The sequence below is a fragment of the Diceros bicornis genome, chromosome 32 (assembly GCF_020826845.1).
Source record: "Diceros bicornis minor isolate mBicDic1 chromosome 32, mDicBic1.mat.cur, whole genome shotgun sequence".
Taxonomy (NCBI): Eukaryota; Metazoa; Chordata; class Mammalia; order Perissodactyla; family Rhinocerotidae; genus Diceros; species Diceros bicornis.
Window position 1 is genome coordinate 8483888 of NC_080771.1, and position 24448 is coordinate 8508335.

At 38.0% G+C, this 24448-nt stretch overlaps 2 protein-coding genes across 2 annotated transcripts in view; both read left to right on the top strand.

Moving 5' to 3' along the window:
• The window catches only part of LPCAT2 (lysophosphatidylcholine acyltransferase 2), a 68233-nt gene extending 50221 nt beyond the window's left edge, over positions 1 to 18012 (top strand). The window contains exons 12-14 of the mRNA XM_058527829.1: positions 9288 to 9386; positions 14059 to 14194; positions 17432 to 18012. Of these exons, the coding sequence (XP_058383812.1) occupies positions 9288 to 9386; positions 14059 to 14194; positions 17432 to 17616 (420 nt within the window). The 3' untranslated portion in view covers positions 17617 to 18012. The remainder of the gene's footprint in view (positions 1 to 9287; positions 9387 to 14058; positions 14195 to 17431) is intronic.
• CAPNS2 (calpain small subunit 2) lies at positions 1711 to 2950 on the top strand. The gene has a single exon (XM_058527830.1). The coding sequence runs from the start codon at positions 2021 to 2023 to the stop codon at positions 2759 to 2761; it is 741 nt and encodes a 246-aa protein (XP_058383813.1). The 5' UTR covers positions 1711 to 2020; the 3' UTR covers positions 2762 to 2950.
• Positions 18013 to 24448: the final 6436 nt, after the last annotated feature.

The window sequence follows — 24448 nt, forward strand, 5'->3', positions numbered from 1 at the left end:
GTAAGCCATGCTGTGGCGGCGTCCCATATAAAAGTGGAGGAAGATGGGCACCGATGTTAGCCCAGGGCCGTCTTCCTCAGCAAAAAAAGGAGGAGGATTGGCGGATGTTAGCTCAGGGCTGATCTCCTCACAAAAAAAAAAAAAAAAAAAAAAAAAAAAAAAAAAAAAAGACGCTATCAATAAAGTGGAAGGGCAACCCATGGAATGGAAGAAAAGATTTGCAAATCATATACCTGATAAGGTTAATACCCAGAGTATAAAAAGAACTACAACTCGACAACAACAAAAAACAAACAACCGAATTAAAAATGGGTAAAGGACTTGAACAGACATTTCTCCAAAGAAGACATACAAATGACCAACAGGTATATGAAAAGATGTTCAACATCACTAATTGTTATAGAAATGCAAATCAAAACCACAATAAGATATCACTTCACATCCATTAGGATGGCTACTATAAAAAAATACCCAGAACCCAGAAGATAACAAGTGTTGGCTAGGCTGTGGAGAAATTGGAACCCTTGTGCACTGTTGGTAGGAACGTAAAATAGTATAGCCAATGTGGAAAACAGTATGGTGGTTCATTAAAAACAGAATTACCATGTGATCCAGCAATTCCACTTCTGGGTATATGTCCAAAACAACTGAAAGCAGGGACTTAAAGAACTACTTGTACACCCATGTTCATAGCAGCATTATTCACAAAAGCCAAAAGATGGAAGCAACCCAAGGGTCCACCAGTGGGTGAATGGATAAACAACATGTGTTATATACATACAATGAAATATTATTTAGCTTTAAAAAGGAAATTCTGACATATGCTACAACATGGATGAACCTTGAAGACATTATGCTAAGTGAAATAAGCCAGTTAGAAAGAGACAAATAGTGTGTGATTCCACTTACATGAGATACGTAGAGCAGTCAAATTCGTACAGACATAATGTAGAATAGTGGTCGCCAAGGCATAGTGGGAAGAGGGAATGAGAGTTATTGTTTAATGGGCACAGAGTTTCAGCTTTGCAAGATGAAAAAATTTCTGGAGATGGATGGTGGTGATGGTTGTACAACACTGTGAATGTACTTAATGCCACTGAACTGTACACTTAAAGATGGTTAAGACGGTAAATTTTATGTTGTATTTTACCACAATTAAAAAAATTAACTAAAAGTTTAAAAAAACAGACACAAAAAAGTATATACTGTATAATTCCATTTATTTAAGGTACAAAAATGGATCTATGGTGTTAGATGTCAGGATAGTGGTTACCCTTGGGAGAGGAAAGGGGCAGGAGGAAGCTTCTGGGGTGCTGGTGAGGTTTTATTTCTTGCTCTGGGTTTTATGACATGGGTGTGTACAGGTTGTGAAATTCTTTGAGCTACACATTTATGATTTGTACGGTTTTCCATATGTATGTTACACTTCAAAAAAGATTCCAAAAATGCAGATCATGATCCCCACAGCAGACTACAGAATCAGAATCTCTGAGGATGGGACCTGGGGACCCCGCATTTTAAAAATCCCCCTTCCGAGTTTTTCTGAAGAACATTGGATTTGGGGAATCTTTGCTAAAGGGAGGGGATTACGTAAATATCCTTCCAATGCCCAAGAACTCTTCAATTCTAACCTAACAATAAATATTCCTTAGAAGAGAAATTCTTGATATACTTGAGTCCTTTACCTTCTCCTAGGAGGAAAATGCATGTCATCTTTCAGGAGCTGAGAAAGAACTAAGAAATCAATGATATATAGAAATGTATAGTTAATTTGTCATACTTACTATAACTTCTGAATATTTCATTGAGGCCCTCTAAAAAATGACAGGTGCTAGGACCTGATGGAATTCAGGCAACTTCAGTAGGAGGTGAGGCATCACACCATGGGGTGTGGTGCAGTGTAAACAGGTACAGAAAAGCCACTTCTTCCACAGATAAGCTACTTAGACTCAATTTCAGCGCTCTTCGTACCATCTCCAAGATTTCAGCAGCTTTTACACGTGCTTGTTAAACCAACAGCATGTTTCTTGCAAAGGCTTTATTGGAAGGAGCAAATGCAGGTCTTGGAGAAGCTCTTGGAGGCCTTCTTGCAGGAGGCGGTCAGAAAAGAGGAGGAGGAAATGTTGGAGGGATAGTTGGAGGAATTGTGAATTTTATCAGTGAGGCTGCGGCAGCTCAGTATACCCCGGAACCGCCACCCACTCAGCAGCATTTCACCACCGTGGAGGCCAATGAAAGTGAGGAAGTTAGGCGGTTTCGGCAACAATTTGCACAGCTGGCTGGACCGGACATGGAGGTGGGTGCCACCGACCTAATGAATATTCTCAACAAAGTCCTTGCCAAGCACAAGGATCTGAAGACTGACGGCTTTAGTCTTGACACCTGCCGGAGCATTGTATCTGTTATGGACAGTGACACGACTGGGAAGCTGGGCTTTGAAGAATTTAAGTACCTCTGGAACAACATCAAGAAATGGCAGTGTGTTTATAAGCAGCATGACTGGGACCATTCCGGGTTCCTGGGAAGTTCCCAGCTGCAGCGGGCTCTGCAGGCAGCAGGTTTCCAGCTAAATGAGCAACTCTACCAAATGATCATCCGCCGATATGCCGATGAGGATGGAAGTATGGATTTTAACAACTTCATCAGCTGTCTGGTCCGCCTAGATGCCATGTTCCGTGCCTTCAAATCTCTGGATAGAAATGCCAGTGGCCTAATTGAAGTGTCTATCCAGGAATGGCTGGAGCTGACCATGTATTCCTGAAGTGGGCGGACGTCAGGCCCCTCCCTGGAGGACAGGACTGCTGAGAGCCTAGCCACACTGTCTGCATGATTGCTGGTACCCCGTCCAACAGCTGTCATCTCCTAGTGAGCTCTTTCGCAACCCTACATATTTCTGAACTTGCGCTGCCCTTTACTGCTTATTAAAACAGATTTTTCATGAAAAATATTCTGCGTGGTTTGTATATTAGCTTTTTAAGATACTGGATTTATATGGACTTATATGTGTGATGGGGGATGCAGGGCGGAGCTCTCATGGAGTAGATTTTAATAGGTCATTGCTTATTTGGTGAAGGAATTCCAAGGAGCAGGAGATTTGTTGTTGTTGTTAAGAATGAGATTATGAAAAAATTCAGGAATAAATCAACAAAGCACTCAGGAAATATATTTTTCCCTTAAAAAAAGTGAGGAGGAGGGAAGTTTAAAATCTGTTTTTCTCTTAATTTCACATCTGGCCTTTCCGTTATGTAAAAAAATAAAAAATGCTTTCCTGGAAATGTATTTAACTGTATAGAAAGAGGTTCAGAAATGTGAAATTAAGCAATTTCTTCTAAGGGTAGTATTTTTTTTTTTTTAATGGTGGAGCAACTATCTAAAATTCTCAGATTCTTTAGTCCTGTTTCTCTAGTGAAATAAGTATGTAGCAATTTTGTTTTGTTTTGATACATTCATGAAAAAGGTCAGGGCATTAGGGAATGAAAGGGTGTACCCCTAGTCCCGAATGTCTCTGGCTGCTTTCACAAATCAAAATGACCACTCTTACATGTATTTCATACAAAATCAGGCATGCCTAGCTGATGTTAGCCAGCTCTTGTCATGTCTTGCCCTGCCTCAGAGCAAGGAATCTTCTTTTGCTCCTCTTTGAAAACTCAGGCAGGAGAAAAGTAAACAGAAAAAAAAGGAAAAACTTTCACAAATTGTAATCAGTTATTTGGTATATAAAGCAACATAGAGATATATAAATAGCTGACTCTTTTTTTGCAGTGGTCCTCAGCCCTGTCTGCCATGGAGAATCACTGGGAGAGCTCTCTAGGAACACTGATGCCTGATCTCACTGCAAATGAGTTCAATAAGAATCTTGGGAGGTGGGCCCAGAGACGAGAATTTTTAAACCTCCTCAGGTGGTTCTAATGAGCAGCCAAGGTTGACAGCCACTGTTTTAAAGTAAATACTGTCTCACAGTGTTTTTCAGATCGGTCTCAGCTGAAACTGAGGCCTAGTGGGGGAGTCAGTGTTGCTAATGTCCAGGAGAAGGAAAGTAGGGATACAGAGAAACTGCCTTGTATGGTCCTTGGTCTGGCTTTATCATTTTGATTGAGGTGGTTATAGCGGAGCAAGGAGTCTCCAGAATCACTGTGCGAGTAGCCTCAGCTAGAGAGGCTGCATTTCCAACTGCTGCTCAGCTCACCTGCCTGCTATTGAATTGATTTCTACCCCTCCTGCTTTTCTGGTTTTTAATGCATGCCCTCTCTCCCGGGCTACCTTGGAGGATCCTCCTAAGTGTGAAGATAAATTCTTCCTTCCCCTTCTGACTCATTTGGAGGAAAGTGTAACTGTTCTAACTGGCCTGTTAACAGCCCTCAGCTGCCTGGGAGAAATCCCTGGTGAAATTAAGAGGGGTTGGCATTTGACCTCTGTATTCACCATTGTCACCACCATATAATATTTATGAAGCACCACGTGCATAAAATTCTGCACTGAGCCCGGCACAAAGATCACATCCTCAAGGGACTTGTAGTTTAAGCTTGTTCTGGTATGCTACTTACACCAGGTATGGTTATATAAGAAGGAGGCTGCTGCCAGCAACCACACGTTAATATCAGGATCCCCGTTTTAGAATAAGCCCACTAATATGTTAGGCATGGGTGTAGGAATGTGGCCGAGAAAGGGGAAAGCTGCCAAGACGCCTTTTAAGGTCTCAGAATATTAAGTTTATAATTTAACCTTTCCACATGGTGGAAAGGACAATATAGCCCTGCTCTTTTTTCCTTACTTCATTTTAGATGTTTTATAAAAGTTAAGACAATCACCTCACACTAGCGGTGGTGTTAAGTATTTCTCTTGCTCCTCAAGTTAAGGGATTACCTACTTTTATGATTCTCTTCCTGCATGCACAGGGCAAGACATCCTGAAGTTACCTAAATTTCTTTTCTGAATATATATAAAATTTGCACAAATTACCCTAGTCACTAGAGTGGATACCAGAAAATTCAGTCCAAACTCTGGATTTTTTCAAGTACTCAAATCTTTGACATTGTATAGAACCAATAGCCAGATGAATGATTGAATTTCTTAGTTTTCATTCCAATAGTTGATGTTTTAAAGGCACATTTTCAATATAAGAGGGAGAGTATTTACCTGAAATTTTAAAAAAAATTTTGCCATTTCTGTTTGGAAAATTACTTATAGTCTAAGATGAAGGTCTTTGATTCATGTAACTCCATCCCATTAATTTTAAATTTCTATCATTAAGCAATACAATCAATGTACTAAGTTGAAAATAATACTCAATGATTTTTAAAAAATGTAAAATTGTACCATCTACATTTTTAAATTCGAAATATCCCATATGATTTTGAAAAACACCTTTAACTTGATATAATCCATTGAATTCTATAAACTGTAACAGGAGGAAAAAGAACTATATGCTCTGAACCTAAGAAAACAAACATCCAAGAACATTCAAAATTTATATATCATCTTAAAGGTCACTTTTTAAATATTTTTTGAGCAGTAGTACATCTGTTTTCAAAAGCTGATTTATATAGCAACCGCAGTCAGAAATTTCATCAGTAGTATTGCACAACTAACCCATAGTGAGGCCTTAAAAAATATTTGTGGAGGCACCTCCAGGGTCCTGATATGTAAGTGCCTATTGATCTTGAAAAGCTTTCAGAATTGCTTTTTAAAAATATTTAGTTTTAGTGCCAAGTGGATTAAAACAATTTAATTCATAGAAAATTAGTAATACAATTATGTACGTGGGTAGAAATTTGCTCTTAATAAGAACATTCAGGTAAACGGAATTTGAATAATAATAATCCTTTGGATTTGTAGAGTTTCTTCAAAGACTCAAAGCCTTTTTCTGTTGGCTGCAGCATAGTAGGTTCTGTTTCACTTTGAAATTATTTTGGTGGCATTGATTATCTCTCATTTGCAGGGATATATCAATTACAACAAAGAGAAAATAGTCCCTATCCTTGGGAGTTTCCCATCTCGAAATGTATTAAAAACCATTTCCTTAAATGTTGCTAGACTTAAAAGTTGTAAAAAGTATCTGATTCTATAGGAATGAAAATGTTGAATAAATTCAACTATGAAAAACCTTAGGGAACTGATACCTGAGAATCAGACACGTGAAAATCACCATTTATTCCTCCTGGAATTTCAAATGGTCCATGTGTGAACAAGTGGCCTGGAACTTCCTGCTGGTCCTGGAAGGCGGTGTGGTATGACTGTGGGGTGGAAAGACGTTGGGGTGACGTGGTCCCACAGTGACCCCAGCCCTCACTTCCATGCTTTTCTGATCCTGCTGACTGCCAGGGCAGGGGTGGGGCCCACAGCTAGAGTTTCAGCGAGGCTTCGTTACCTCCTCTTTTTGCAGTGACTCAATGCAACTCCTTGGTTCCAACTCTGGGCTGTCCTGGCCTCCAGATTAGGACAGATTATGGAAGGAATTAGGGGTTCCTTCCAGAAAGCTGGTCTCCTCCTTTGAGATGTGGTCCTGAAATATTTTCAAGTCTCAATTTTTTTTTTTTTTTAAGTTCATAATTCTTCCGGAAGAGTTCAATGGGTTTTTAAGGAAAGAATCACAGATCTGAGGAATAATTTTTATCATGGAGCTGATACGAAATTGAAAAATTAAAAAAGTGTATTTTGCTGTCTACTTTCTTAGTACTTTTTTTGAATATATTTTATCAAGCTACTTGTTTTAATTTGAATGATTGGGAGTCAGATTACCTAAATTTTAACTGTAGTTGTGGCAGTAGTGAGTTTTGTGACCTCAAGTAAAACTTATGTCTCATTTTTTTAATTAGTGAAAATGAAGAAGTTGAAAAGATGATTTCTAAGATTCTTTCCAGTTCTCAATTTTATTATTCTGAATTTGGAAACTTAACAATGTATTATTTTATTAATCCAATAATAAAATCTCTCAGAATAATTTTCATGCTTTTCCTTTTCTTTCGCATTACTAGGATGAAAATTTACTTATAATTTCTCATGTGAATGATTATCAAGGCTCTGCTTTCACATTCTTTTGTCAGTTAAAACCACTCATAAGTGACTGTTAATGAAGATCAGAGGTCCAGAATATTACCTTGTTTTGTGACTAGTGGTAATATCAAGGATCCTTGACATTTCTTTTTCTCCATCTGAAAAATGAGTTATGTTTGATCTGTGTTATACGCAGGGTTTGGTACTATAAATAAAAATTGGATGCCTCAATAAAGATACAACATAACTTCAAAGGAGTATGTCTAATCATACAATCTATGATTGTATCTTCAGTGCCCACAGATCAATCTTATGTGTATTCTTAAGAACTTCTACTCAAGACTTCTATGTTGCTTCGTGGAGAAAACCAGTTGCAGAAGAAATTTACCAGTGTTGAGCAATACCTATACCCATGGTTCAATAATCTGCTCCACCTCTAACGCTAATGGAAAACAACCCTCTAAAATGCAGAAGAAAATTAAATGGTGGCACAAGAAGGAAGTTATGTCCCTTGAAACTCTACCTTCTCTGAAGCTTCTGGGGTGATGAAAATGTCATCAATATTGATTGTGGTGGTGTATACAGTTGTCAAAATGCATCAAACTGTACACTCAAAATGGATGCTTTTTATTGAATGTAAATGATACATCAATAAAATGGGTTGAAGAAAATAGCTCTCTTAGAGTCTGGTAACCAGACAAAAATGGAAGTTGGATGACCTGAGTTTTGTCTCAGGAATAAACCCTGTTACTTTAGGGAAATCTTGAAACCTCCCTGTTTCTATCTTCTCCGGTGCGAAAGTGAAAATACATTATTACTTCCCACCCTGCAGTAAGATAAAGTAGTGTGGTGAAAGTGATTCTTGACCTGTTGAGTCTTGGTTGCTTTGAGAAGCTGATAAAAAGCTACAAAAATTTCCCTAGAAAAATGTACATACAAAAAATGCACACCAGTTCAGCCTCTGCTTTCCATGAAACCCCAGGGCAGAACACTTGCCTTAGTGATTTAAAATGAACCCAGAGTAGTAGGTAAGGGTCAATGGAAAAAAGGTGGTATTGTTTTTAGTGCCCACCTGTGTGAACTGGGTAATGGGTATCCACTGCCGCACAAAGCAAGCAATCCTTGCCCTAAAGGAAGACTTGATGGTTGAAAAGTAGATACTCAGTCACAGTTCAAGATTACACTCTTATTGATGCCAGACATTATTTGTTAATCTTTCAAGTACTCATAGCTTTGTTGTTACTAGTTCATAGTTTATCTAGGGATTCATGACTTGAAGATTTTGCTGCCAAAATGATTCTAACACGTGGGCTTACAATCATTGTGTTTATTTACACCCTTCCTTTCTCCCTCCTCCTTCTGTCTTTCCTCCTCTCCATCTTTCTCCTCCACTCTCCATCTCGTTTTCCTTGCTCCTCCTTTCTTCCTTTTAGTTCTCGCTCTTCTGTCTCTTCCTTCAGTCCTCCTTCCCGCTCTGCTGTGCCTCTTTCTCCCTTTCTTCCTCTTCCTTAAGCTCTCTCTTTCTCTCCATTTCAAACTCTCTATGAATTCCTGTCTAGGTGAGTAGTTAATGTGTAGTAAAAACTCTGCATTCAGTCAGCCTGGGTTAGAATTATCAACCTCTTCTTTCATATTGCCATCACGAAATACATCGTGAGGTGTATAGATATTACCATCACACTAGTTAGGTGTAGTTTCCAGAGGCTTAGAAGTACCCGATCTTTTGGGGCCTGATATCACCAAGGGGCATTGAAGTTACTCAGGTTTGCTCAGTTACTCCTGGTGTATTGCAGATTAAGCCTGGAAGGAAGAAATAATGTTAGCTACAGTTATTGCCTCAATTTGCCCTTTTCCTTTCCCTTCCCTTTTTTACACGTAGAGGGTTGTTTAGGGACCCATTGGTGTTGGCCATCATGGCAGGGCCACTATCAATGGGAGAATGAGTGCTTTATTCCTACCTAGGATGAAAGTCCTAGATCCTGCCTCCCCAGAGGGGCTGCCATCAAGGCTGAGCTCAAGAACCCATGCTGGGTGCCACAGAGCCACTCCAAATGAGCCTCAATGATAAAATGTTTATATTTATTGCTAAACAGAAATAGAGTTTTCTTCCTTCTGAATTGAGAATGGGTGGGCCGTTGGCTTGCTGTTCTATCTCAGTGCGAAATTTTTTCCACATAGGCTCAGTGCACAATGATGTTGAGCTGTTTTGTAGAACTGCATTTCACCTTGTGGGCCGTGATTAATAGTAATTCAACTAGTGGTCCTACTAATTGATTTCCCCCCTCCTTTCACAGAACCATGATGGCAGTATCGACTTCCGAGAGTATGTGATTGGCCTGGCTGTCTTGTGCAACCCTGCCAACACAGAGGAGATCATCCAAGTGGCATTTAAGGTACTGTCAGCCCCACTGAAAGCATCTTCGTCTGTCTCATAAACAAGTGTCGACTCTAAGTGTATTATTTGAAAATCAGTGAATCTGTTACATGAGCTTATAGATCTGCTGTGACATGTACACGAGGGTAATGTGATTAAGACAATTGCTACTGAGAATGAAGAAAACACAGCATCAGTTTAAGCAAAAACGTCTTTGGAAGCAGCTAACAACGTCAAGATCGAAGAGCAGGTGATTTGACAAATTAGTTTAAAAAATTATTTCTTTTCAGCCTCCCCATTTTGAAGCCCCTAAGTGAGGGTTATAAATAAACACCACCTGTCACTAATCCTCCTAATTCACCATGTGGAAAGTTCTGATCTATCCTTATTTTCTCGCTCTGTATGTCAGAGTTATTTTAAGTGGTATTTTCCTGATGGAATTTATTTTGTTGTGGTGGTGTCAGGTGGGCATCATCATAAATGTCCCAAGTTTCCACACTGTATGTTTTCCTGCAGTATCACACTTATTTTCACTGCAATATTGAGGAGGCAGATGAATAAGAGTCCCCAGCAGAACTTGATGGAGATTTGAATTGTGAGGGCTCAGACTCCATTTATCAATTACATGCCCAAAAAGAGAGGGAAGAATACATTCCCAAATTATGTTTTCAGTTCTTCTGAGATGGAAGGCACTTCATCTAATTAGTATTTAAGGGGCATGTCCCCTTGGAGTTCTAAGCTTATATGGTCTGCTCTCAAGTAAAACAAAAAGTTGGTCTCCCTACTTGTCTTACCAAGCTGTATGTAGTGACTTACTGTTCAGCCCCTTGCTGGTCTCTTTGCTTCCGTCCACCATGACAGCTGCAGACCTTCTCTATTCTCTATTCCTCTTTCTTGCTGTTATCTCTTCCTGATTGTCTCTGAGAAGAATATCCCACTGTGACTCCAACAAGCCGTTATTTTTTTTGTTTTTTTTTCCCCTTCTATTATCTACAAAGACTCTCTTCCTCCAAGAGTTCTTTCTCAAGTCTTAGAGGACACCAGGGATAGCCTCAGGAATTTTCATGTGTTCTATCATTGACAAGAGGAGTCCTCGTTTACTTTTTATTTCAGATTGGTTTAAACTGAGTTAACTGCTAGGCCTATAAAGAACCCAAGTGGTTGATGCTTAGCAGATGGTCATAAGGCAAGGGCCAGAACTTTTTCCAAGTTTAAAACATTTGGCTTTTACAGACTTATTCATCATAAAACCTAAAATTACACACATAGCTAACTTATTCCAATCCCGATACATTTCTGTTTCTGTTTTGGGATTGTATGTGTAATTACAAGTTTAGTTGGGCAAATGGTCACTTTTGGTTTACCAATGAAAGACCTGATAGAAAATTCGGCCCTTACTCACAGTAATTATTGTTTTTAAAGGAGTCGTGTGATTTTTATCTAGCCTAGACCTTGGTTTGGGGCTGGGGGAAGGAGGAAAGGAGGACTTAAATATATAATTAACTCTTTTTTCTGTAAGGCAGGGGTCATGCTTTACAATGGTTATTTTTTCAACTTCCTTCTTAGGTATGTTTTAGGTTTTTTGAAAATATGTTGGCATACCTTTATTTTTCATGAGGTAGTATCCTTTTATATAGGATCCATTCACATCCTTTTATTTGGGTAGCACTTCACACAACTTCCCATCTTTGATCTCATTTCATCGTCACAGGGACCTTTGGAGGTAGAATGTTAGAATGCTTCAGTTGTAAGCAATAAACTGCAGCGGTTGTAAGCCATAGTTGAAGGCATAGATTCTGGCTGAGGAATTCGTTGGAAGACTGGGGAGGAGGCTCAAGGGAAGACTCAAAACCAGGCAGCTGCAAAGGCCCCAGCTGCAGGAACTACTCTACACTCTCCCTTGGGCACTGCAACAAGATTGAGCAAACTCCAGCTCCGTTCATCCTTCATGTTCCAGGCAGGGTCCAAATGGTCTTGGGCCATGTGCTCGCCAGGAAAGACAGAATGTTTTGATTAAGAGTCCCGCAGTATTCTCTGCAATGGGGAGATGTCATTCCCCCGTTCTCAAAGGAAACTAGGGTGTTAAGTGTTCTACCAGAGCCCAGATCATGAGATTTACCTTAGATCCAAGAACTGTGTAGCTGGGAGATTATTGGGGATGATGTGTAATTGAGGGAAATTGAGAGTTTTAGTGAGGGGAGTGATCTGGAGTAGTCGTGACAATGGACAGGAGAGGAAGTAAGTCTCCAGTATGGACGTGTGAAGGGAACTTACACAGAAGTGAGACCCACCAAAGCACCCAATGTGGCAAGAATTTAGACTGTTGGATGAGTTGGTGAGACTTGTTGAGGAGTGGAAGCCTTTAAGGAGAGCTTAGAGCTGGTGAGGAGCGGGGTGTGACTGAATCCTGGCTGTTAGTTTGAAGTCCAAGGCCCATCAAGAGCCCTGGGGCTGCAGGTTGTGAAAATAAATGCCAGCTCACTTTTCACTTTCCAACTCTCTTACCTCCACTTTGGGGCTGAGTGGTGGAAAATGGGTTAGAAGCAGTGCTTCCTCAGCTGTGGGTGTTAATCACAGCTTCAAAATACTATGTTTTTCTCCTCCCAACCCTCATGGACAGTTAAAATACTATTCAATATTTCCTTGTTGCTCTTTTCACGATGATCACACCTTATCTAATGCCTATTTTTTTTCCTGGTTTTGATCATGTATTTGGTCAGAAGTAGATATCTTAACAGTAGGACCTCTAGATATTAGCTGCCTGGATTTTGATGCCAGCTCCACCTCTTACAAGTACAAGCGACCTTGGGAAAGTTGCTTGACTTCCTCGTGCCTGTTTTCTTAGCTGTAAGATAGGGCTAATAGTGGCACCTACCTTACATAAGACGATGTAAGGGTCGAATGAGTTAATATGTGTGAAGTGATTTGAACTCTTTTCATCAGTGCCTGCCCAGTCAGTGCTATATCATTAAAAATTTTTAATAACCAGGAGAGGATTTTAAATATGGGGTTTTAATTATCTAACTGTTCCCCCTGTTTTGCTGCTTGACTTTCAATCTATCTCACCCTACTGCCTTTTCCTCTCCACCTATAAACATATTCTGTCTTTCCCTTTCTAAGGACAACCTCCTTTTGTGCTTCGTTATTGCCCCATTTATCTCCTTTCCTTTGCTACATAATTTCTTAAAGGGAAGTCCATCCTTGTTGCCCCCACTTCTCACCTCTGTTCATTCCTTGATTCCTGTTACCATCTGGCTTCCAGTTCCTGGAAACTGTCTTTACATCATTATGTCATCAGGATCTCCTAATTGCCAAATCCAGCAAACCTCTTTGCTTCTTGGCTGACCTTTCTATGGCATTTTACTCTGTTGGCCATAACCACTGTCAAAGTCTCTTCCCCTTTCTTGAAAGCCCTCCCTTAGCTTCCAAAATGCATGCTCTTCTTGTCTGGTTCTCGATCTCTCACTGCTTCTTCTGAGTTTTTTTTTGCAGGTTCCTCTTCCCTACACACACCTCAACTCTTGCTGTTCTCAGGGCTTTGCCTTACTTGGTATGTTCTCTGCGGATAAGCTTCAATACACCTGTAGTTCCAGTTCTTACCTGAATTCCTATCTCAAGCCTCATCACTCTCCCGAGCTGATATGCTGAATCACTTACTTCTTTTTTTTTGTTGTTAATTTTATTTATTTATTTTTCCCCCAAAGCCCCAGTAGATAGTTGTATGCCACAGTTGCACATCCTTCTAGTTGCTGTATGTGGGACGCGTCCTCAGCATGGCCGGAGAAGCGGTGCGTCAGTGCGCGCCCGGGATCCGCACCCGGGCCGCCAGTAGCGGAGCGTGCGCACTTAACCGCTAAGCCACGGGGCTGGCCCAGAATCACTTACTTTTTCCTGGCACCTCTGACTCAAATTTAACCTCTCCAGGTCCAGCTCTTGATCTCATTGGGCGCCTGTGCTCCCACTCTTAGTGATGTAACCACTTTCACCCAGTTGCCCAAGCTGGAACACCTCAGCCGTCCTTGGCTCCTTCCTTTCCATCACTGCAGACTTCTAATTGATATGCAATCTTATCTTTGCCTCCTTATAAATTCTGTCCCTTCCTGTCCTTCCTGCTTCTCCACCTCAGTCTCTTAATTGTTTTTCCTGCCTCTAGTGTTTTCAACCTTCTGCTCTCAATCCATCCTCCACACTCTGCCTCAGAGAGCTCCGTCAGTTCACTTATGATCACACCACATCCCCTCCCATCATAATCCTGCAGGGTTAGGTGAGGCATTATATATCCATCATGATCAGATCTCTGCTTGTCCTTCAGTCCTGACTCGAGCCCCCAGCAATCACTTGCTAGTTCCTTGTATGGTCTGGGACTATCTCTTCATGTTCTAAGACCCAACTCAAAAGGCAACTCCTCTGTAAAGCTTTCCCTGACTTCTCTCTCATCTTGTTCTCCACAGGACTCCCATGTCTCTTTGTACTTCCTATTGTTGTAGCCCCTATTTTAATTCTGTATCTTTCCACCACTCAACTGTAAGTGTTGCGAGGACAGGAGAGACCATACTTTCTTCATATACATATCCCTAATCCGTGGCACAATAAATGTTTGAATTATTAAAGAGCTTATTTTCCAAGATTATTCCACACCACTATTTTCCTGAGGGAGCTAATTCTTACGTTTTATTTTCTTTTTCCTTCAGCTCTTTGACCTTGACAAGGATGGCTACATAACCGAGGAAGAGTTTTCAACCATTCTGCAGGCTTCCCTTGGAGTGCCTGATCTTGATGTTTCTGGTCTCTTCAAGGAAATAGCCCAGGGGGATTCTGTGTCCTATGGTGAGTAGGCAGTTTGGCCCCTGATTTAGTTTATAAGGAGGGCATCCGAACTCTGGACTGACCCTCATATGGGAATGTTGTTTCCTTCCCTCCACTAATTATATGAACAGTAGAAATAATAGCAATAATGATGATAGTAATAATAGCAATAGTGGTGTAATCGTAGTAGCTAATTATTGAGGGCTTAGCATATGCTGCGCACTCTTCTAAACATTTTATCTTTATTCACTCATTTAATCTTTACAACAAGCCTTTTTAATCAATACTCTTCGTTATTCTTACTTTACTGAGATGCAAAGAATTTCAGTAACTTACCTAAGATCATCCAACTAGAGAACAGCAGAGCCAGGATTCAAACACCCAGACAGCCCGGCTTTAGAGCCCACACCATTGACCTGCCTCTCCTGGAGGGGCTTTTCCTTTCTGCTGCCAGTGTGACCAAGCCAAACGGAGCAAGTTAACCAAACTGGGTTGTAACCACAATAGAGGGATATGGACTGAGGTACCAACAAGCGTAACAGTAGCTAGACCTTCTGTTGATGTTTACTGTTAGTGCTTAGGTAAGCATTCACATTCATTATCTCGTCATGTTGTTGGCACCCGGTGAGGTAAAGGTGAGGTAAAGGTAGGGACTATCGTGGAGGAAGACCTTTTGGCCAAGTGGCAGGTCCATCTGTCAGTGACCGACTTTTCTCCTGATGGCTCGAGTCCACACATCACAATAAGCTCTGTCGGGCGGAAGGATGGTACATCAGTTTCACATATTTCACAGTGCAGTCATTGAGAAACACACCACACAGGGCAGCAGCCGAGAGGCCTAGGTGATTGTTTCCCAGCCTTGGCTTTGATGTGGTCCTAGATGTAAAGTCGGCTTATCTTCCCCAGTCTTTTCCCTCAGGCTGGAGAGGGATTCCTCATGAATGCATTTTTCCTTATGATGTTCAAAGAGTTTCAGCTTGTTAACTTTCATGGGACCGGGGAATTAGATCACATTACTCTCTGTTTTTAATTACTGTCATTTTGGCTGCCCTTTATTCTATTTCAGGTAATTAAGTGCCTAGGGCACTTATACTCTAAGTGCATTACAAAAAAAAAAAAAGCAAGAAAGTATAAAATGAGAAAGTATTTCCTGAGATAAAATTTATGAGTCATAAACCCCATGTGAACTAATAATTCTCTGACCATTTTTCTTTCATAAGTAAGACTCTGTTACTCTGAAATACCAGATTTTGGAAAGCTACTTGGAATAGCTATTTCAATGGAAGCTAATCCCAAAATTTATTTGTAGGTAGTCATAATTTTATGACTATTAATCAAATTACTCAAATTAATCAAATTATTAAGTAATTGAATTTCGATTTTAATAATTTTTTAGGGAAATATGCTTTGTTTTTTGGAGTTCAATCTTTTTCTTTTCAGAATACACAGAATATTTTCCTTTCCCCAATATTATGCAAGTACTTTTTTTTTTTTTTGCAGGAATGTTTGAAGTATTTAAGCATGATTTTATCAAAGAATAGGTATTGAAATGTATCATGAATGTGACCATTTAAATTGTTTAAATATGATCATTTAAATTGTTTTCATTCTTGGTTTTTCAGTAGCCAAATTAATGCCCAAATTCCATTTATCACCAGTTCACAGCACTTCTTCTAGAAATGAGTTGTTCTTTAATGCCACTGCCATCCCCAAAGAGAACAGAGACCTTGATCTTTTGAACAGAACACAAGTCTTGAAGTTAAAGCTCTTGATTTCAGTAGATCAACTCTCATGCTTACTCATCTTAGAAGTCACGTATGTCCCCTGTGTCCTCATCATTGAAATAGACTCCTGCAGATGAACCTTTATTTTGGATGTTAAGAAAGAACAATTAATAGCTTACCTGATTTGGAAGTCTAAAGTGGTCTATTAATGCAAAATAATGTTGCAGTTGCAAAGAATGACTCGGGCTCAGTCTGTTGACTTTCTCATCACTAAGACCTATTTTTATCTTCAAGAATTGTTAGGTGGTTTAATGTGCCATGAAGTAGACTCTTGGTTATCAGGGGATTAAAAAAAAAAAATAGATAGAAATAGGACGTTGGGTTAAAATACTTTTATTATAGAGCCAAATAGCAAGGTGATTCCAAAGACCAGGCTCCCTTTGCTCTATAGGCTCAATAAAATGTTCTTCATCCAAACAGAAGAGGATAGAGAAATTGCAAAACTGAGGATAGCATATTTCAGAAACCCCCGGTTATTGGAAGCTTGAGGTTCAAATTCTGGTGGTTAATGTAGTAAGCCTTGTGTAGCTCTACTTCAGTTTCTAAATCTAAGACACTCGAGATAAGAAGAGGTCTGCTGCTCAAAGGTCTCATGCCGTGATTATTATGTAGTGGACACACTACTTGCCGTTATTGATCATAACTCGGGGCTCTGCTTTTCAAGACTGTATATTTCTATACCAGAGTTAAGGATTAAAATAGTTTTAAAAGCCTGTCGTAGAAATTCCTGAGTAATAGAATTTTTTTTAACTTTTATTACAAAAAAATAACAAAAATACAGAAAACTGAATAAAAGGTAAATATAGAGCATAATGAAGTTTTATAAAGTGTACACTCGTGTAACTACTATTCAGATCAAGAAATAGAGCTTTACTGACCTGACTTAAAAAGGAATCTGAGCCTTGCTTTATTTTAGCATTTTACCATAGAAGTACGTATCTTTAAATAGTGTGTTTTAGTTTTGCCTAAGATTTTGAACATTATATAGTGAACTCATATAGTATGTGTTCTTTTGTATCTGGCTTTTCTCATTCCAATGGCTTTAAGATTCATCCATGCTATTACAACACAGCTGTTCATTCATTTTCATTGCTGTATAACATTAATGTGCCATGAATATGCCACAATTTATTTATCTGCTTCTACTGTTGACAAACATTTGAGTTGTTTCCATTTTTCACCTCTTATGAATAATGTGGCTGTGAACATTCTCGTACATGTCTCCCAGAATGCAACATGCACAAATTTCTCTAGGTAATATACTTTGGAATAGAACTAATGAGTCATAGTGTATGCATATCTTCAACTTGACTAAATCATGGAAAAGCTATCTTCTGAAATAGTTGTACAGTTTTTAGAGGGTTGAGTAATGGAATTTTGCAATAATGTATTATTAAATTCACATGTTAGTGTACATCATGCCAAAAGAAGCTTCACCTCAATTTATTGGATTTTGTTTTTTCTTCTTTTCTAGAGGAATTTAAAAGTTTTGCCCTAAAGCATCCAGAATATGCTAAAATATTTACAACATACTTAGACCTTCAGACAGGCCACGTGTTTTCATTACCGAAAGAAATCCAGGCAACTCCCTCACTCACAAGTAATAAAGTCAGTCCTGAAAATCATGAAGAGAGTACCTCAGACAAAAAAGATGACTGAAAGCAAATCTCCCCACCAGGGAAAATGCAGTGGCTCTTACTTGAAATTGTACAGACATTTATTGGTAGTGTTTTAAATGTCGTTGTTGAGTGGTGATGTTTAAAATGGAAAGCTTTTTTATAAAAATGATAGATTTTCTTATTAAAATGCTTTTAGTCACATGTGTATATCAAGTAATATTCCTTTACTTTTATGTTATATTGTGTGTACTGATTGGTTTCTGGGGATAAATATGTTTTTATGCATTTCCCGGTTTAATTTGCATATCCAAATGTGTGAAATGTTCTCAATACTGATGAGCATTATTAACACTATAAATTATAGAGCTTAACAACTGTAAACACTTTTTAATCTACTGCCCTCTAAAGAAATAAAGTAATATTCTATTGTCTCTAATCCCTTCCTATTTCTGGAAATAAGAGTCAAGAGTCTGAGGAACGTTGCAGAATTTTATACCTGTAACTTCACAGATGCATTTTTTTTCTATTTACATTTCAGTTTCTTGGATCACTGACTGTGGGCGGATTAGAAGGGAGAGCTCTGTTCATTACAGGGGACTTCTTAAAAATTCATATTCTCTTTATCATGCATACCTATTATGGATTTTCTTAGCCACCTGCTAAGGAGATCATATCCTTTGGCATGATCTACAGATTTAGAACTTTGTTTTAAAGACAACAGCTGTGGCCAAGAGCTAAGTGGGAATTGCATTATGGAAGGTAACATCGATTGCCTAATGAGAAAATGAATTTTTTGCCACAGAGTTTAATTTGAGTTGGATAATTTGTAATGTAGTGCTTACCCAATAAAGGAATCAGATTAGCTCTATTTATATATTAGAATTAATATATTTTGCCATCCAAGTGGGAGTTTTGTTAAGTGTCCTCTCAAGTTTTAGAGTTTGTCTGAAATATCTACAGGGAAAACACAAAAGGTTCCAAAGTATCACCAAAGGCTAGGGAATCCAAAAACCTACTTTTTAATGTGAGACCACAATGTAACCCCCAGGCAGGAATCTAACAGTGATATTTTTCCTTTTGGTTAAGCAATAATTTCCCTCAAGTGCCATTTTTATTGGATTTCATGCATGCATGCGTATTGTTAGTATAATTTATGTTTGAGATTTTGAACAAAGAACCAATTTATTAATATAATGTACAAAAATAGTTTGTTCAAATTCTGAATTCAGTCTTTGAATTCAAACTCTTTGTTTTGGCTATGTTTCTGAGTATATTGGCGATTCACCCCCAGGCTAATTTTTTAAAGCCATTTTTGAAGTTGAGAAGTCTCATGAGAGATGTTGGTGTTTATATTTAATCAAGAGTTATGATTTCCAGCTAGTTTTACATATTAAGCAGTTAGTAGTCTAATGAGTAAATATGTATTTGGATAATTGATTACTAAAAACTTTATATATGTATATATAATTGTTTGCTTTTTGTGTGTCTTAAAGCTATTTAGACAAAGCATTGAATGAGCTGAAAACAATTTCTTAAGTAATTGGGAAAGTACATCTTTATAATCGTATCTGTCATATGCAATTGAATGTATATAATACTCAGGTACCATGATTGTTTTTTATCGTAAAAAAGCCAGGTATTAATTGTGAAAAAGTAGCATTGTAAAATAAAAGCTTTCTATGAGGCTCTTGAAAGTGATCCTACTGTTTGCCTTTTTTAAAATAATATTTTATGCTCTTTAATTCCACTTCTGCCAATGTAATATTCCTATTCCTATTTTATTACTGAATAAACAAACTTGCTACATAAAATTCTTGGCAATTAAAAAATTATGGTTTTGCCATTTTGTCTCGTCTAATATACCTTTTTAATATTGGGGTTTGAATATAAGTTTGTGTATTTATGAATGTGATTAATCATTTTTATTTGCATTTAAGCTTTATGAAATGTTAAATATCACTTTAATGAAAAAGTCAAATTTTAGCTCAAAATAGCAGTGGTTAGTATTCCTAAAGAAGTTGACTTGACTGGTGGGGTGTATGTAATAACACAAGTCATGATCATCAGTATTACTACAGACTAGGCCTCTACTTTTATGCCATCTTAACAAAGATTTCCTTCAAAGATGAGACTTCTTAAAAATTCCTATTAAGTTTTCTCCTCTTAAGATTTAAAGTAAAGAATTCAATTTCATTAAATCAGTTAAAAACACTGTGGTTTTATATAATAGGTTGAAGGAAAAAAAAAGGGTTACTCTTTGAAATGAGAAATACTAGATCCTAAGGCATATTAACCATAAAAATTTCTATCAGAACAGTTCCATTGAAGGATAATGACATACTGAATGCTTATAGGCCAAGTTGCTTGCATTATGTATATTTAATTCTCCTCTGACTTTGCCTTTAGAGCTTTGGAAGGCTGAGTGTGCTAGCTAGTAGTGGTATCTATAATGAATATTTAAAAGAGATTTACCTCCCTTTTAGAAGACATATGGTCTGCTCTCTGTATGAGGCACAGCAGTACAGATATCTCCTTCCCAGAATCAGGAACTCTCCCCTGCAGATGGTAGCAAGTGCAGGGTGGTTAATTGACAACAGTTAACTGATGCTTTATTAAAGAGAGGGGCATTGACTGTATTGGAACAGATGGGCTCCCTACTACAGAAGTCCTTGTGTGTTTGTTTTTATATAGCAATGACTAAAGAGGATAAAGAGATTCTAGTAAGAAATCCATCCCTAGGAAAACAGACATATTTACAATCTTTTTTCTCTTTCCTGTTCACTTGGATGAACTTTTCAATTTTTTTGTTAAATTGTTATACCAAAGTATCAAATTAGTGTTACATTGTGGCTTGATAGAGGTGAAGACCCTCACAAAGTTCTTGATATGTATCCAATATGCATTCATGTATCTGCCTAACAATGGAGATATATTCCGAGAAATGTGTGGTTAGGTGATTTCATCGTTGTGCAAACATCATGGAGTGTACTTACACAAACCTAGGTGGTATAGCCTACTGCACACCTAGGCTGTATGGTACTAATCTTATGGGACCACCGTTGCATATGTGGTCCATCATTGACCGAAACTTTGTTACGTGGTACAAAACTATACATATCTCAGACTTTGGTAAATAGGGTAATATCTGAAGATATGTTGTCCTTTTTACTCCATTTAATGTGACCTTGTTTCTAGGTAATCATTCTCTCCCAACAAACTTCTCAAGTGTCTATGTAAGGACCAGCATGTTCTAACAAATTGTCTCCATTACATTATGACACCCAACTTGCTATGTTTTCTTACATGTTAACCTTAATTTCTAATCATTCTCATAAAAGAATCTATGTACATTATAAAAGATAAAAAGTAGAGAAAAGAATAAACAGAAAAAAATCATGTTTACTTCCACTATTCCAAATCAACCATTATTAATTTTTTGACATATTTTATTTCACCCTTTTTTCTAGATGTTCTTATGTTCTCAAAGTAACAATGTATATGGTATTTTACATCCTACTTTTTCACTTGCAATGTAACATTTTCCATTGACATTAAAATTCCCTGTAAATTTTTTAGTGTACCTAATATTCCATCAGATAGCTATAACATAGTATATGTAATCTCATATACTATGTTATACATACATATACTATGTAATTCTCATATTGAACACATGACTGTGATTTTCATTTTGGGACTATTAAAAATATCCAACCCAATACTCCATAATAATCCATAATTACAACTAGTTTGCTAAGAGACTTATTTATACTTTCTGAATTCCAAAATGAAAAATTCACTAAAGATTTTATAATTATTAAAATTTGTTTTAAACTAATTTTATTATGGGAAAAAATTTGAAATTATCTTAGAATACATATAGTAATTTTAACTCATGTAGTGGTTCATAGGTTCATGTCGTTTAAAGGTAAGTAGACTTGGTCTTTTAAAAACCATTTTTCCCTTTGTAACAGTAACAGACTTACTAGTTGTCACAATAAGTAATAATAATAACTACCAATTTGGAGTGCTTACGATGTATCAGGCATTGTGCTAAGTGATTTACAGGCATCAACTCATTTAAACCCTCAATGAAGCATAGGTATCCTTGTCACTAGTTTTACTAAACAAAGTTTAGAACTATGCCTAAGTCACTCATTAAGTGGCATTAAATTGGAATTAAACCTAATTTTGTCTGATTGCGAAGGCCATGCTTCTAATTTAAATAGAGCAACACAGCTGCCTGATTTATAGAATTTATAGATTTAGCATCTGCCATATATTTTCCTATTTATGGGTTTTAGATATCAAATTCTCACTGAGTTCTTAAATGGAAGAGAGACAGAGGTGGTTCACAATGGTTCTGAGCAGTGGTAGAGATGGGAAAAGATTGGTGAACCACAGTCTAGCGAGGGTAACACTCCCAACCCTCTTCCTTGTGGCTCAGGGTAGGTCTGCTGAAAATCCTGAAACTTTCCTATATGAATAATCCAAGTTACTGTAAACCAAAGGCAAGGCGAACTTCAGAATACTACCATACTCTTTTTCCTTTGTGGGTGGTAGTGGAGCATGAATGAATTCTCTACTTCTTATGGGTCCCTTTGCTGTGTGGCCTTTTTAGTCACATCTCTCATCTCAGAATAAAATACATGATCAATAAAGTAGAGTTTGAGGAAACTGAGGACTAAGTCAAAATTGGAATATCTCGGAGCTTCATTCTAACTGTTGTGGACCACCCTCTCTGCTGTTCTCCCCACTGACACTTCTGCCATCTTATAAATTCTCTTGCCATACAGAAAGCACAGTGATCATTTCAAAGCATAAGCCACATATCACTTCTCCAGTTAAATTTTTTCAAAGCCTTCCCATTGAAATTTGGTTAAAATCCCATATGTTCAACATGGCCTGCAAGGCCTTACATGGTCTGGCCCTTCCTACAGTCTAGTTCCCAACTGTCCCCAATCTCCTCCCTCACTAACAACCAACAATAAATCTTTCTTGTCCTCAGACTGACGGCAGCCCCTTCTAGCCTCAGAATCTTTGTACTGCTGTTCCCTCTGGCTAGAATGTTCTTTCCCAAAGATTTCCCCCTGGCCTTCTCTTCTTCATTCAGACTTTTTAAAAAAGCAGCTTCATCAAGCTATAATTCACACCCCATACAATCCACCCATTTAAAGTGTACAATTCAATGTTTTTAGTAGATTCATGGGGTTGCACAGCCATTACATTTAATCTTAGAACATTTCTTTACTTGATTCAGTTTTTAAATCAAATGTCATGTCATTAAATAGAAATACCCATCACCTAATCAAAATAGCCCACTCTGTCTCTACAGATATTCTCAATCCCATTACCCTTTTTGTTATTGCACTTAAACTTATGTGAAATTATTTATTTGTTTATATAGCTATTGTCTGTTATTCCTTGCACTTAGAAGATGTGCCCAACACATGGTAAACACTCAATGTTTGATGAATGAATAAATGAATCATGATAACATTATCTTTCACTTACTGTGCTTTGTATTGTATTAGACTAGAGACAATCTTGATAACAAACTTGAAAACCTGGGATTGTGATCCCTAAAACTCATATAGAGATTAAGGCTCAGAGAAATGTTATCACTTGCTCAGACTTACATAACTGGTGAGTGCTGGGGCTGGAATCCAAACCCAAGGCTGTCTGGCTCTAAATGTGGGACCTTTTGATGAGGCCAAGGTAACTTGAACCCATAGAATAACTAAAGAATTATATGACAGGCTTCAGGGTCCAGAAACATGGAAACTAGATAATCTGAGAACCCTCTGGCCACAAAACCCCTAGAATGCTTAACAAAATATCACAAAGGTATTTGAAAAGCATAGCTGAGCATGCTAGATACTAAGGGAAATCCTCAAAGGCCAAAAATGAGAGGGAGCTGGAAACCAGAACTGGGTGAAGACATAAGAGTTACAGTTGGTCTGTGGCCATTTTTCAGTTGAAGTAACAAAGAGGCTTGTATTTTGTGGCTATGGGAGACAAAAGACAAGATTTTTATATCAGGTGGGACTTGGAACTGAGATCCCAGGGGAGGAAAAACAGACATTTGAAGGGCTACACTCTTAGTAAAAAAACGAACTGGAAATCTGAACAGGCCGATTACTGGTAATGAAATTGAATCAGTAATCAAAAACTCTCACCAAACAAAAGTCCGGGACCAGACAGCTTCACGGGTGAATTCTACCAAACATTTAAAGAAGAATTAATACCTAACCTTCATGCTCCCTGACTGCAGACTATACTACAAAGCTATAGTAATCAAAACAGCATGGTACTGGCACAAGAACAGACACATAGATCAATGGAACAGAATGGAGAGCTCAGAAATAAACCTACGTCTATACAGTCAATTAATCTACCACACAGGAGGCAAGAATATACAAAGGGAAAAAGACAATCTCTTCAATAAATGATGTTGGGAAAACTGGACAGATACACGCAAAAGAATGAAACAGGACCACTTTCTTACACCATACACAAAAATAAACTTAAAATGGATTAAATTAAGACCTGAAACCACAAAACTCCTAGAAGAAAACATAGTAAACCCTTTGGCATTGGTCTTAGCAATATTTTTTTGGATATGTCTCCTCAGGCAAGGGCAACAAAAGCAAAAATAAACAAGTGGGACTACATCAAACTAAAAAGCTTTTGCACAGTGAAGGAAATCATCAACAAAACAAAAAGGCAACCTACTGAATGGGAAAAGTATATTTGCAAATGATATATTCGATAAGGGTTTAATATCCAAAACATGTAAAGAATTCATAAAACTCAACATCAAAAAAACAAACACTTTGATTTAAAAATGGGCAGAGGACCTAAAAAGATAA